Raw genomic sequence first — 11,792 nt, 5'->3', positions numbered from 1 at the left:
AGCTTGCCTTTGTGGGATTTTCTTAGGATTAGGAGAGAGAATTTAAAGACCTAATCCAGTTCTAGACTCCCAGAAGAAGGTCCACAAATGGAGAACAGAAAATAGAATGGGTAATTAGTTGATCCTTGAAAGCAATCACAGGGATTCTTTGCACATCGTGCCTTAATACAGCACGGGGAGGAGGAACAACCACTGTATTGACAAATAGTAGGTGCAGAATCGGTGAAGAAATGGGCGTTTCTGGCGGATGCTTACTGAGCTGCGCAACTAAGTGAATGACCGATTGGTCCCGGTCTCTGAGTAACTGACAGTCCCGGGCTAGTTGTCACAGGCCTTCGCTGTCAATCCCGGCCCCGGCCGACTCGGACCGCCGCCTCTCGCCGCGCGCCTGCGGGATCCCGACTCTCCACGACAAGCCCGCAGGTGCCGCCGCCGGACAGGGGGTGCGGGGGCCGCCGCCCCCTCCTCCTCGCGCAGGGCAGGGAGCCCCAGACTCCCCGCGGCTGCGGTCCGGGAACAATGAGGCGCCGGCTTCTTTAAGGGAGATACCACCGCGCCGGCGGGGCAGGGGACGGTGTCTTCCCAGATGATCGCACCCTGCCCCGCGCCGCCGCCGCCGCCTCGGCAACTGCACCGCCCGCAAACATGGCTCAGTGACTCTGACAAAAGGTGCAGCCTCCCTCCCGGCGACGCGGACGCCAGGCCTCCCGCTTCGGGCCGCGCCTCCCCGCGGGTCCGCAGAAGAGCCCAGCATCCAGCAAGCACTGCAGGCCCGCGCCGAGGAAGATGCACCAGGCGTTCCACCCCAGCGACCCCCGCACACCTGCCCGCAGCTCGGTAGGTCGGGAGGGGGGCGGGGAGGCCGCGCCGGGCGCATGCACCCCCAGGCCCAGCCCCGCCGCTGCAGACCAGCCCCGGGGCCGCGGGCCGTGCGCGCCCTCTGCGACTGGACAGCGAGCGAGCCCCAGGCGTGGAGTGGCCTCCCCGCTCCCGGGCCCGGCCACCCCTACGGGGAGGGGCACGAGTGGTGCGTTCCGGGGCGCGCACACCTTCAGCGACTCCCGGCTCCTGAAAGCCACGGGAGCCGGGAGGAGGCCGGCGGAGTGCGGGGCGCTCGCCCAATGGGGACGACGCTGGGCGTCGCGACTCGCGCTACGGAAAGCCGGAGGGGGGCGTGGCCGCGGGCGTAAGGGGGTGTGTCCGCGCGCACCACGGGGGCGCGCGCCGGCCTCTGACTGGAGGCCGCGGCGGCGGAGGCGCGAGCTGCCCGATAATGGCGGCCTGCAGAGGCCGTGAGAGGGAGAAGCGGCGGCGGCTACCCTGAGGTAAATCCGGCCCGTCGGCCTGGCAGAGCGGCCCCGCTGCAGAGCCGAGGGCTCTGTCCGTGCCTCGGTCCCCTGGAGGCCTGTCACAGACCTGTCAGCGGAGTCATCCCGGAGGGCCCGCGCTGCTCAGGCCTCCGGCCCGCTCCCTCAGGCCAGCGGCCCCAGCTGCGGCCTCCTCTCGCGCCCGGGGCCTCCTCCCCAGGCCCCACGCTCAGCCGCCAGCCCCGAGCACTTGGGGCAGCTGCAGGACTGGCTCCTCGGGGCGAAGGGCCGCGGGAGGATCCCCTCCGGGTTTGCTCTGGACGCAGCCGAGGAGAGGGAGGGCCTGACCCTCGGCCAATGAGCGGGGCCCTGCGCCGCCGCGTCGGGCAACACCTCTGCCCGGGACTGGCCCTTCCCGTCCGTCGCCCAGCAGGTGTAGGGCCCGCTGCCCGCGTCCGGGCGCGGGGTCGCCGCTGCAGGCACGAGGGCCAGAACGCCGTCCGGGGTCGCTTGGGTTCGCGCGGGATGCACCACCGTGCTGTGTCTGCCCCAGGATCTCGGAGTTCCATAAACACCCGCCCTCCCCGTTCCCCAGGCGCTCTTTGGGGTGAGGATGTGGGGGAGCTTCCAGGACAGGGCCCCTCCGAGACGGCTGGGAGCTGGCGATGCACGGATGCCTGGGGCCGAGGCTTCTGGACCAGGAAATCAGACACTAGGAAATGCAGTGGGAGTTTGAAGGGTGGGTGTCCAAGTAGAGGACGCGGGCCTAGGAAGCAATCTCAGCTTTCATTCTCTTTATTGTCTATTCTACGGACTTAACGTAGCTGTGCCCAATTTTTCAGGCTCAAGGGTGAGTAGCTTTTTGTTCCCCCAAACCGTGCAATTTGAAGATTGTACAGTCTCAGGTTACTCTTCTCGCCCTTGGTGGCAATCTGCAAATGGGAACTTGTTCCCGAAGCTCCTTAGAATCTTGACATTCTTGGGAGAGTGAGGAGGCACGCTTTAGACGTTCTTGATTGCACACGTGAGCGTTTCTCTTAGGGCCGTTGCTCCTGCCTTTAAATGACTTCTCAAGTTGAATTCCAAAGACCTCTGTCAGAGAGCCCCTTGATATGCAGGACAGTCCTTGTCGGCAAAAATGACCTAGATCTAAACAACTGTTGTTCGACAGCAGAAACGTGAGCATATTCTAAGTAGCTCACTTTATCTTGAGAGGAACATTTTTCTCTGCAAACTTTATTTTCACTTATTTTGCAAGAAAGAAGGAAATATCGTAAAATTAAAATAGGAACATATGCCGTTTGGCCGTTTAAATAATAAAAATAACTACACGTTTTCATTTCTATACGTGATCTGGTTCACTTTCAGTCCCTAAGCATAAGCCAGGGATTTGTACTTCTAACTGTGAGGGCTTTTTGTTTTTGCTGTTTTTATGACCTTTTTATGTGTGTGTCAGCTTTAAGGAGAAGCTAGGGGTTGGTTTGTTTTTTCTTCATCGGTAAATAAGAGTACTGAATTTTTTGGTTTGTTTTTAACAGTGGTGTTTGGAAGCAGTTCATGTAAGAGGCTGTATAGTATAGCGGTTAAAATTACGGTCGTCAGAGCCAGATGTCCTGATTTCAAATCCCAGGTCCACCCGTTACTAGCTGTTTTGACCTTGTTGTTAAGCAGCATGTTGCTTAACCTCTCCATGCTTTAGTTTCCTCATCTATAAAATGACGATAATAGTATCGAACATTGTTGTGAGGATTAAATGAATTTAATATTCTAAAATGCTTGGAACAGTTCCTGAGACGTGGTAAGTATGTACAACATAAGTGTTAGCACTTATATTATCATCACTACTAAAATATTTCGATTTGCCCAAGGTATAGCAAATATCTTTCAAGCACTGCCAACAGTAAGACAGATGACAACTAAATCATACTTAAGAAGAAATACAAGCCAGTAGGATATCCTTAATTTCAACAGAGCACTTTGTTGATTTTTCCAGAAACTTTGACCTTGAAGATGGTGAGTAGCCAGCCAAAGTACGATCTAATACGGGAGGTAGGCCGAGGTAGTTACGGTGTTGTGTATGAAGCAGTCATCAGAAAGACCTCTGCACGGGTGGCAGTGAAGAAAATTCGATGCCATGCACCCGAAAATGTTGAACTAGCCCTGCGGGAGTTCTGGGCACTAAGCAGTATCAAGAGCCAACATCCAAATGTGATTCACTTGGAGGAATGCATCCTACAAAAAGATGGGATGGTGCAAAAGATGTCCCACGGCTCTAATTCTTCCCTTTATTTACAGGTATGTGTGGTTGAGTGGGAAATAGAAATGATTTGAACATAGCATTGGTCAGCAAGAAGGGGAATGCAGGAGTCAGATGAACCCCTACCTTTAAATGCAGGTGTTTATATAGTTAAGAGTAGACTGGGGTGTGCCAAGAATTGAGTAGATGTTTGCTTTAAAACAAGGTTTTATTTAAACCTGTGATGCAAATACCTAAAAATAACATAAGCCACCTGTTATGCCATGATACTTGCCAATCTGCATAGGAATGGGGCAACATAGGAGCTACAGAAGTAATCAACACTGGAGTCTAATAAGTTTACTTATTTAAGTCAGAGTTTTGGGAACTGAAGACAGAAGAAAACGAAGAACTCTACAACCAATAGCCACACCCATAAGTAATCAGGCATTTCTTTATAAAGCAGTGATTTAAACATAAGCCTCTGCTCTTTTAGAGGGTTATGTGGTTTTTTAACCATGCAATTCCAGTTAATTTTCATGAACTAGGTAGCTTAGCATCTGCATATTATTAACAGTGCTAATAGCTAACATTTGGGTTAATACTCAGTTCCATGCTCTGTGCTAAGTGCCTTAAAGGCAGTCTCTCAGAACAATCTTATGAGGAAAGTACTATTATTATCATCATTACAAATGAAGAAACTGAGGCTTTGAATAGATAATGAATTTATCCAAAGTCACATAGCTAGCAAGTGGCAGAATTGGGAGCTGAACCTAGGACTATCTCACAGCTAAAACTTGTGTTCTGGGGGCCAGCCTGGTGGCATAGTGGTTAAGTTTGCACACTCTGCTTCAGTGGTCCAGGGTTCACAGGCCGGATCCTGGGCGTGCACCTACACACCACTCATCAAGCCATGCTGTGGCAGTTTCCCACATACAAAATAGAGGAAGACTGGCACAGATCTTAGCTCAGGGCAATCTTCCTCAAGCAAAAAGAGGAAGATTGGTAACGGGTGTTAGCTCAGGGCCAATCTTCCTCACCCAAAAAAAAAAAAAGAAAGAAAGAAAAAAAACTTCTCTCTCAACCTCCACATTACTCTTTTGTAGACCTGGGGAAAGCATTAACATAGGAAAACAGAAAAGCCTTTTTTTTCAGGTTGGCTTCTGCCTTAGATCAGAATCTCCAGTAGCTCTATACTCACTGAGGAGAAAAGACACTTAAGACATAGCTAGTGAAAGACGAGAGCAAAATTTCTTAAGTCCGATCATTCTTTGGAAAGGAAACAACTTTCCATGAGTGTGTCTAAATTCAGAAATTACCATCAGGGTGCAAAAGTCTGTTCTTAAAACAAAAGCTTTTGGACTAGGAACAACAAAACAAGCGCATTAATAAGTGTAATTAGAAACTTGCAAGTTGCATTGTATGGTGAGCAAATATCAATCTGGAGAACCTAATTTATATTGCATTTTAGCGTGCTATGCCCTGAAGTTTTCTCTCTAAAGACAGTGAGTATAAAACACAACTCTTTAGCTCCTATTCATTTTATTGCTTACTTTTCTAAAAGTGCTCATTATATACGTTGCACTAGTAGAAAATGTTGGAAACATTCTTACCACACTGCCTCTTAAAGTGGCTAGCACCTTGCTGAATTTTGTGATGGATTTTGAAGACTAATTTCTTTCGGACTACAAATGCAAAGTCATTTACACATAGAACCTAGTGCTGATGTATCCTTGAGTCCAGATTGAGCAACTTTTACGTTAACTAGGCCTTAGCTGGCCTCTCAAGGTTTTAAGATGTAAAGTACTCCCAGACTTAATTCAGTGATTTTGTTTTTTTAATCTAAAGCACCTTTTTGTTTAGCAATCTCTTTTATTTTTTAAAGCCTAATAGACCTGTGTTTGACTTGTGGTACTTTTTGCTAGCTGTATGACCTTGGATAAATAACCCAGTTTTTTCCCAGCATCTGTATCTTCCTAATTAACATAGGAATAATAATTTCTACCTTCCATGGGAGTTGTCAAAATTAGAGGTGATGCAGATAGAATACTTGCACATAGGAAGTGCTCAGTAATAATATAGCTCTATAAAAATTGTCTTTTCTATGGATTTATTTAGTTAACCAGACATTCATCAACCCATTTAGCAAGTACCTTCTCTAAATTTATATCTAGTAAAGACCAATATTTACATTTAGTAAAGATAATTAAGCAAATCTGCAGGGTGACCACAGAGTCCCTATGCATGGTGTTCTCCATTCTCTATACAGGTTTTTATTTTTCTCCATGTTTTTCCAGATATCTTCCTTGTTCTCTATTGAAATCATTATATCAGTTCCTGAGAGTTAAAAATATCACCTGGAAGAAAATGTAAAACAAATAGTTAACAGAGGACACAAATCTCATACACAGGAACTTAGTGGCCAGTCTGTATACTTGTGATAAGTGTCATGAATGAAAAGTACAGGATGGTATAGGAGCATATTATAGGGAACCTGGGACAGTCCTGGGGTTTAGGACTTATGAACTATTTCAGCTGAAACTTGTAGGGTGAAAAGGACTTAGCTAAGTGAGGGAGTAACAAAACTTCCCCAGCAGAAAGAACTGTACATAGAGATGTCTTGAAGCAAAAAACATGAAGCATTCTAAGAATTGAAAGAAGATAGTAAGACTATACTGTACAGGGAGAGTTTGTTTTAGATGAGGCGAGAAAGATCAGCAAAGGCCAGAGCACACAGGATCCCATAGCCCATGTTAAAGGGCTTAGCCTGTATCCTGAGAGAACAGGGAAGCTGTTGAAGGACTTTAAGCAAGAGAACCAATGACTAACATCCTCTGCACGTGAAAATAAAGAGATTGGGCTCTGTATTTCTGTAGCTTTCAACCAGGGGCCCTCAAACTATAGCCCTCTTCTTGTTTTTGTATGGCCTGGATGCTAAAAATAGCTTTTACGTTTTTTAAAAAATTGTTTAAAAAAAAAAAGGAAAGAAGAATATGGAACAGAGATCTTACGTGGCTTGTCAAGCCTAAAATCTTCACTATCTGGCCTTACTCTAAAGCGTTCTTTGAACGCTGAGACTCTTCATTGCTCAAAGCTATGTAGAAAGTCTGCTTTTAAGAGTAAAGAAAGAAGAGAGGAAATGAAGTAAGAGTGGTGGTGCTGGTCTTTAATCTCAACATATTTAGTAACAGTGCACAAGTACATAATTGTGTGATCTGTACCTTTCTATTATTTTCTGTCTCACTGGCAAACACGTGCAACAAGGAAAATGCATGCAAAAAAGACATCTGCAGACGGTTGCAATTACTGCTGTTTGCCATGGGAGGAGATGGCATGGAGAGGTGTTCTTTGCTTCTGCCTGGCAATATGACAGGAGGAAGTACCAGTAGGTTTAAATGTAAAGTTAACACGTAACTCACTCTTCAGCAACTCTGGCTGTCCTACTGAGTTTCTATTCAATCTGTGGGTCTGAAAGGACACCATGGGACAAATATTTTCAAAGCACCCTGTGCCTATATTTTAGAATGGTAGTTCATGTTCAGTTAAGTAATTAATACTCTTGAATTTTCAGGTAATAGAGTAATAATTGGATAATGATAAATAAAGCAATGATTTATTCTTTTTTCAGCTTGTATCAAATATACAAGCTCAGACTTGAACTTTTATGTCAAAATGCAAATATAATTTTTATAAATTGATTTTTAGAAGCCATCCAGTGATAGAGATAGCCAACATATTTGCCTTCTGCCTGTAGACGTTTATGAAGTAATGATGCTAGTCTTATTTTTATTAGTAACTACAGGAGCACTTTATTTCTGTAACAACTAGTTGTTCCTTGATCATTTTTCTCTTGATTTCACAAATTATGTTGATAGTGTATGTGCAATGAACAAGAAGTATTTTTCAGGCAGTTTCACTGAATAGAACTTCCTAATTGATACTTATACTCCAGCTGGCAGTCTCCCAGGTCTAGCCGCTGAAACTTTGATCTTTTCATGAAGTTATTAGCTATGTGGGTAGAGTTCAGCTCCACTGACACATGCAGAAAACGTATAGCCAGTTGGACACTTTTCAAAATAAAGCTGTTTTTAAATAAGTGTTTACTCTAGACTTAAAGATTTGGTGGGACAGAGTGACAATTTGAAGGACTGAAGTCTAAAATAAAATGCACATATAAAGGCACTGACCAAATAGTAGATTCATGGAATTTCCACTTAAAATTGGAGACTAATTTAACCAGTTTCCCTTCTTCTACAGCTAAATTGTATAAACTGTGCAGGTGACCGTAATCGGTTTTTTCCCTTCTTATAGCTTGTAGAGACTTCGTTGAAAGGAGAAATTGCCTTTGATCCCAGAAGCGCCTATTATCTATGGTTTGTGATGGATTTTTGTGATGGAGGAGATATGAATGAGTATCTGTTGTCCAGGAAACCCAATCGTAAAACTAACACCAGCTTCATGCTTCAGCTGAGCAGCGCCCTGGCTTTCTTGCATAAAAACCAGATCATCCACCGAGATCTTAAACCTGATAACATCCTGATTTCTCAAAGCAGGTTGGATACCAGTGACTTGGAACCTACACTGAAAGTGGCTGATTTTGGTCTAAGTAAAGTTTGTTCAGCCTCTGGGCAGAACCCAGAAGAACCTGTCAGTGTAAACAAGTGTTTCCTTTCCACAGCATGTGGAACAGATTTCTACATGGCTCCTGAAGTGTGGGAGGGACATTACACAGCCAAAGCTGACATCTTTGCTCTGGGGATTATCATCTGGGCAATGCTGGAAAGGATCACATTCATAGACACAGAGACAAAGAAGGAACTCTTGGGGAGTTACGTAAAACAGGGAACTGAGATTGTGCCTGTTGGGGAGGCGCTTCTGGAAAATCCCAAAATGGAACTTCTCATTCCTGTGAAGAAGAAGTCTATGAATGGGCGAATGAAACAACTGATTAAGGAAATGCTGGCTGCAAACCCTCAGGATCGTCCAGATGCTTTTGAACTAGAACTCAGATTAGTACAAATTGCATTTAAAGATAGCAGCTGGGAAACGTGACACATATTATTTGCAAATATCTTGGATGATATGCTGCTTCTGTTTTAACAGTGATGCAACATAATGTGGCTGAAAAGAATATAAAAAGCTCAACTCCACCTTCTAAGGGTTTAGATTTTATTGTGGGGTGTTTTTTTTTCCTCGTTTTACTTAAGTCCAAGCTGCCCATTTTGTTAATATGTTTTAAATGTGTATTACCAATGTGGGTGTAAATTTTTTTAAATGATCATTGGTAGAAGTTTGGCAGGAAAATTCTCTAAGAGCCAAGAAGAGAGTCCAGTTTTCTGAAAATATGTCTCTAAGTATTTTAGACATTCCTTGTCAGTATTAGGAATTTCCATGGAAGAGAGGTTTGCATGCTGGTAATGCAACCTTTGAAGCTTTGTAAAGGAAACATATATGTATATATTTATGTATATGTAAGTATGTGAATGTGTGCATTTTGCATTCCATATGAAGAAAATGCCACTTCTGTTTAAATTATTTGATGTAGGTTTGGGTTTTTGAGATTTGCTGGTGAAATCAGTGATGAAAAATAAAAGAACCTTCCTTCATCTTCCTACCCTGTCCCTCCCTCGAATGAAATCATCCTAAGTTTTTTATTTTTGTAATATTATATAGCTTTTTTTAGGCATCATTTTGGAGGGTCTAAAATTATCTGATTAAACGTGAATGAAATTAAGTGATCCAAAGCTGCTGAAGTTTGTGGTGAGCTCTCCAGTGCCCTAGAGCTGGAGGCGTTCAACTGGCCACACAGTCATGCAGTAGCAGGTTGGCAAGGACACTGATGATTCAGTCAGACCTTCTTTAGGTAGCCAAGCATTCAATTAACCAGTTAAACCACTGCATTGGGACATGTCTGCACTTGAGCATCTGCAATCTGATATAAATCTGAACACAAGATTCTTCTGTTTCTGAAAACTTTGCTATATCTGAACTATAGTACTTGATATATTAGTTCTTGATTTCAAGACTTTGTCTAAGCTTCATAAAGTTGAAGAAACCAAGTGAGCCCTGCCCTCACATTGCCTGCCCTGATAGGGTCTCTTGTTTAATTCCTGGAATTCCTTTCATTTGGGCACTAAAGCTGTTTTCTCTTATCTGATTTGACACAGTCATATGTCAAATAGTGATATGGTTGTAGTATTAAATGTCAATCACCTTTTTCTAAAGGCGGAGATGATACCTATACAGTTTGGCAAATGGATAAAATATTGTGGCATCAACTATATCTTTCAAGTTGAAAAGGTATCTGTTTTATACAGTCACTTGGTATGGTGTGTGTCAAAATCCAGTAGACCGTTACTCTTCTTGAAGTCAGTTTGATTTTAGCCTTATATGGTTCTCTCCAATTTGTTTTCCTGTAAATGCAGATAGTTAAAATCTAAAGAAAGGAAATTTTCCTAAAACAGAACATTAGCCTTTAAGGTTAAATAGACTTGAAGACCCTTGTATCTAGGTTAATCTTTATAAAGCACTAGAATCTTTGGTCAAAAGTGAAAAAAAAAAGTACTAGAATATTGAAATGATTGATAGTTTGCATAGTCTCCTCAGCTTTTAACTTCCCCAACTTTTGGAATATTGCTATCATAATTTTTTCCTTATTTAAAATGTGTTCAGCGGACTACAGAATGTGAAAAAGCACAAAAAATTGGAGTATGTAAAATTTCTGGACTATTCATTGCTTGGTCTGGAAGTTTAAAATTTGGACCAAAAGGCTTTATTCACATAAAGCCTTTTAAAATGAAAAAAAAAAAAAACATACACTTTTAACATCATTTTCAAGCTAATAAGTATAAGAATTCTTTCAGAAACTAGAGGTGGAAATGCACTGGAACCTCATGATTGCTAAATTAGTGTAACACAGATCTGGCCAAGTGGATTGAGTTACTGGAAGTAAAAAGCATCATTATAATGTCTCATCAGTAACATGGCACTTCAGCAGAACTCATGACGACTCAGGTGAGATTATGCCAGTGCTTTATTTGCTTTTCAAATATCTGTGTGCTTGGAGCCATGGTTTCCTAAGCACATAGTTTTTGGTCCTGCCTCATTTAAAAGAGTTAACGATTATCATTTATTTTGAAAGATTTTACCTGTGAAGGAGAGTTCTTTCTTTCGTTGGCAGTAAGGGTGTGAGGTGATCAGGAAGTTTCTTCTGGAATTTTCTCAAGTCCTTGTATTCTAAAATAGCCTATGGTACCAAGCAAAATGATAGTAAATTCTTTGTCTTTATTCTTTCAGTCAGGAGGTATTTATTAAGTACCTACTGTGTGCTCAGCACTAAAGGTCAGTGATAAAATGATGATTTAAAAATGGTATATAGCCACAGGCCTTTTCTAGACAGGAGTAAGAAATAAAAGATGATTAGTGATACTTGGAAATTCCTGGATATTTGCTAGAGGAAAAATGAAAGCAAGAATTTGTGCACAGTGCCTTGCCCATAATAGGTACTCAATAAACAATTATTTCTCATAGAGTCTCTTGCCATGGTTTATAGCGTTTTATGGAATTTGTCTTAATTTAAAAAAGACCAAATATTTCAAATAAGCTTATAGGCAGCTGTCGCCAGTTAAAATATGGGGTTGTACAGTTAGTTCCTAGAATGTTATTTTGCACTAGATGTCACTTAGAAAGATGGGGTTCCTGTAGACTTTTGGTGCTAAGGGATACTTTGTCGTTATGATGAAGTGTTAAGTGTCAGATAAATAGCACACTGAATAGTTCTTTCTGCTGGTCTGTTTTTTCCTCTTTGTTGTTGTTTTTAATTGTAAAATGTTTATCAATCAAACTATTGTAGCAGCTACAAAATAATTCACCAGCATGACAAAATGGTCAAAAAAATGTCATCAGCACTTCAAAAATGAAAGCAACTTTTGAAATTTTCTTTTAAAATTGTCAAATATATTTTATGAAGAATTTATAAAAGGGGGAAATGATTGTAATTTATTGTTCATGACTGTTTTGTTTTGTTTTTTTGTTTTTTTTAATAAAGTGAGTTTCAACAAAAAACCTGAAAAGTCCCCATTGCTGCTTTGGTGGCTCTCTGAGCAGTTCTGTAGTGCTTTCCTTCATGAACATAAGATAGAGAGTATCAAACTTGAAGCTGTGTCATTTTCAGCCTTATCTGTTAAGTGAAACTTTGTTTCTATAATAGAAGCTATTGCTGAGGAAAGATGATTGAATTATAGGAGTTT

The 11,792-nt window shown here is 42.8% G+C and overlaps 1 protein-coding gene across 3 annotated transcripts; it reads left to right on the top strand.

The window, feature by feature from the left end:
- The first annotated feature begins 661 nt into the window (after window positions 1–661).
- On the top strand, window positions 662–11,607 carry PDIK1L (PDLIM1 interacting kinase 1 like). Of its 3 annotated transcripts, none has more exons than XM_023635444.2 (3): window positions 662–837; window positions 3,301–3,602; window positions 7,855–11,607. In XM_023635444.2, exons 2-3 carry the CDS (start codon window positions 3,318–3,320, stop codon window positions 8,593–8,595), a joined length of 1,026 nt encoding a protein of 341 aa, XP_023491212.1. In that variant the 5' UTR covers window positions 662–837; window positions 3,301–3,317; the 3' UTR covers window positions 8,596–11,607. The 3 variants fall into 3 exon arrangements, with proteins under 3 accessions (XP_023491212.1, XP_001504150.1, XP_005607377.1); XM_001504100.7 differs by lacking the exon at window positions 662–837 and adding an exon at window positions 1,186–1,325; XM_005607320.4 differs by lacking the exon at window positions 662–837 and adding an exon at window positions 2,035–2,157.
- Window positions 11,608–11,792: the final 185 nt, after the last annotated feature.

The sequence above is a fragment of the Equus caballus genome, chromosome 2 (assembly GCF_041296265.1).
Source record: "Equus caballus isolate H_3958 breed thoroughbred chromosome 2, TB-T2T, whole genome shotgun sequence".
NCBI lineage: Eukaryota > Metazoa > Chordata > Mammalia > Perissodactyla > Equidae > Equus > Equus caballus.
The sequence above is the reverse complement of the archived record's forward strand: the minus strand, read 5'-3'. Positions and strand labels throughout refer to the sequence as shown.

Bases quoted from the DNA above. Each gene is read 5' to 3' on its own strand.
- PDIK1L (XM_023635444.2), top strand. From the start codon at position 3,318: ATGGTGAGTAGCCAGCCAAAGTACGATCTAATACGGGAGGTAGGCCGA. The intron at 3,603-7,854 runs GTATGTGTGGTT...CCCTTCTTATAG, and splicing joins ATTCTTCCCTTTATTTACAG to CTTGTAGAGACTTCGTTGAA.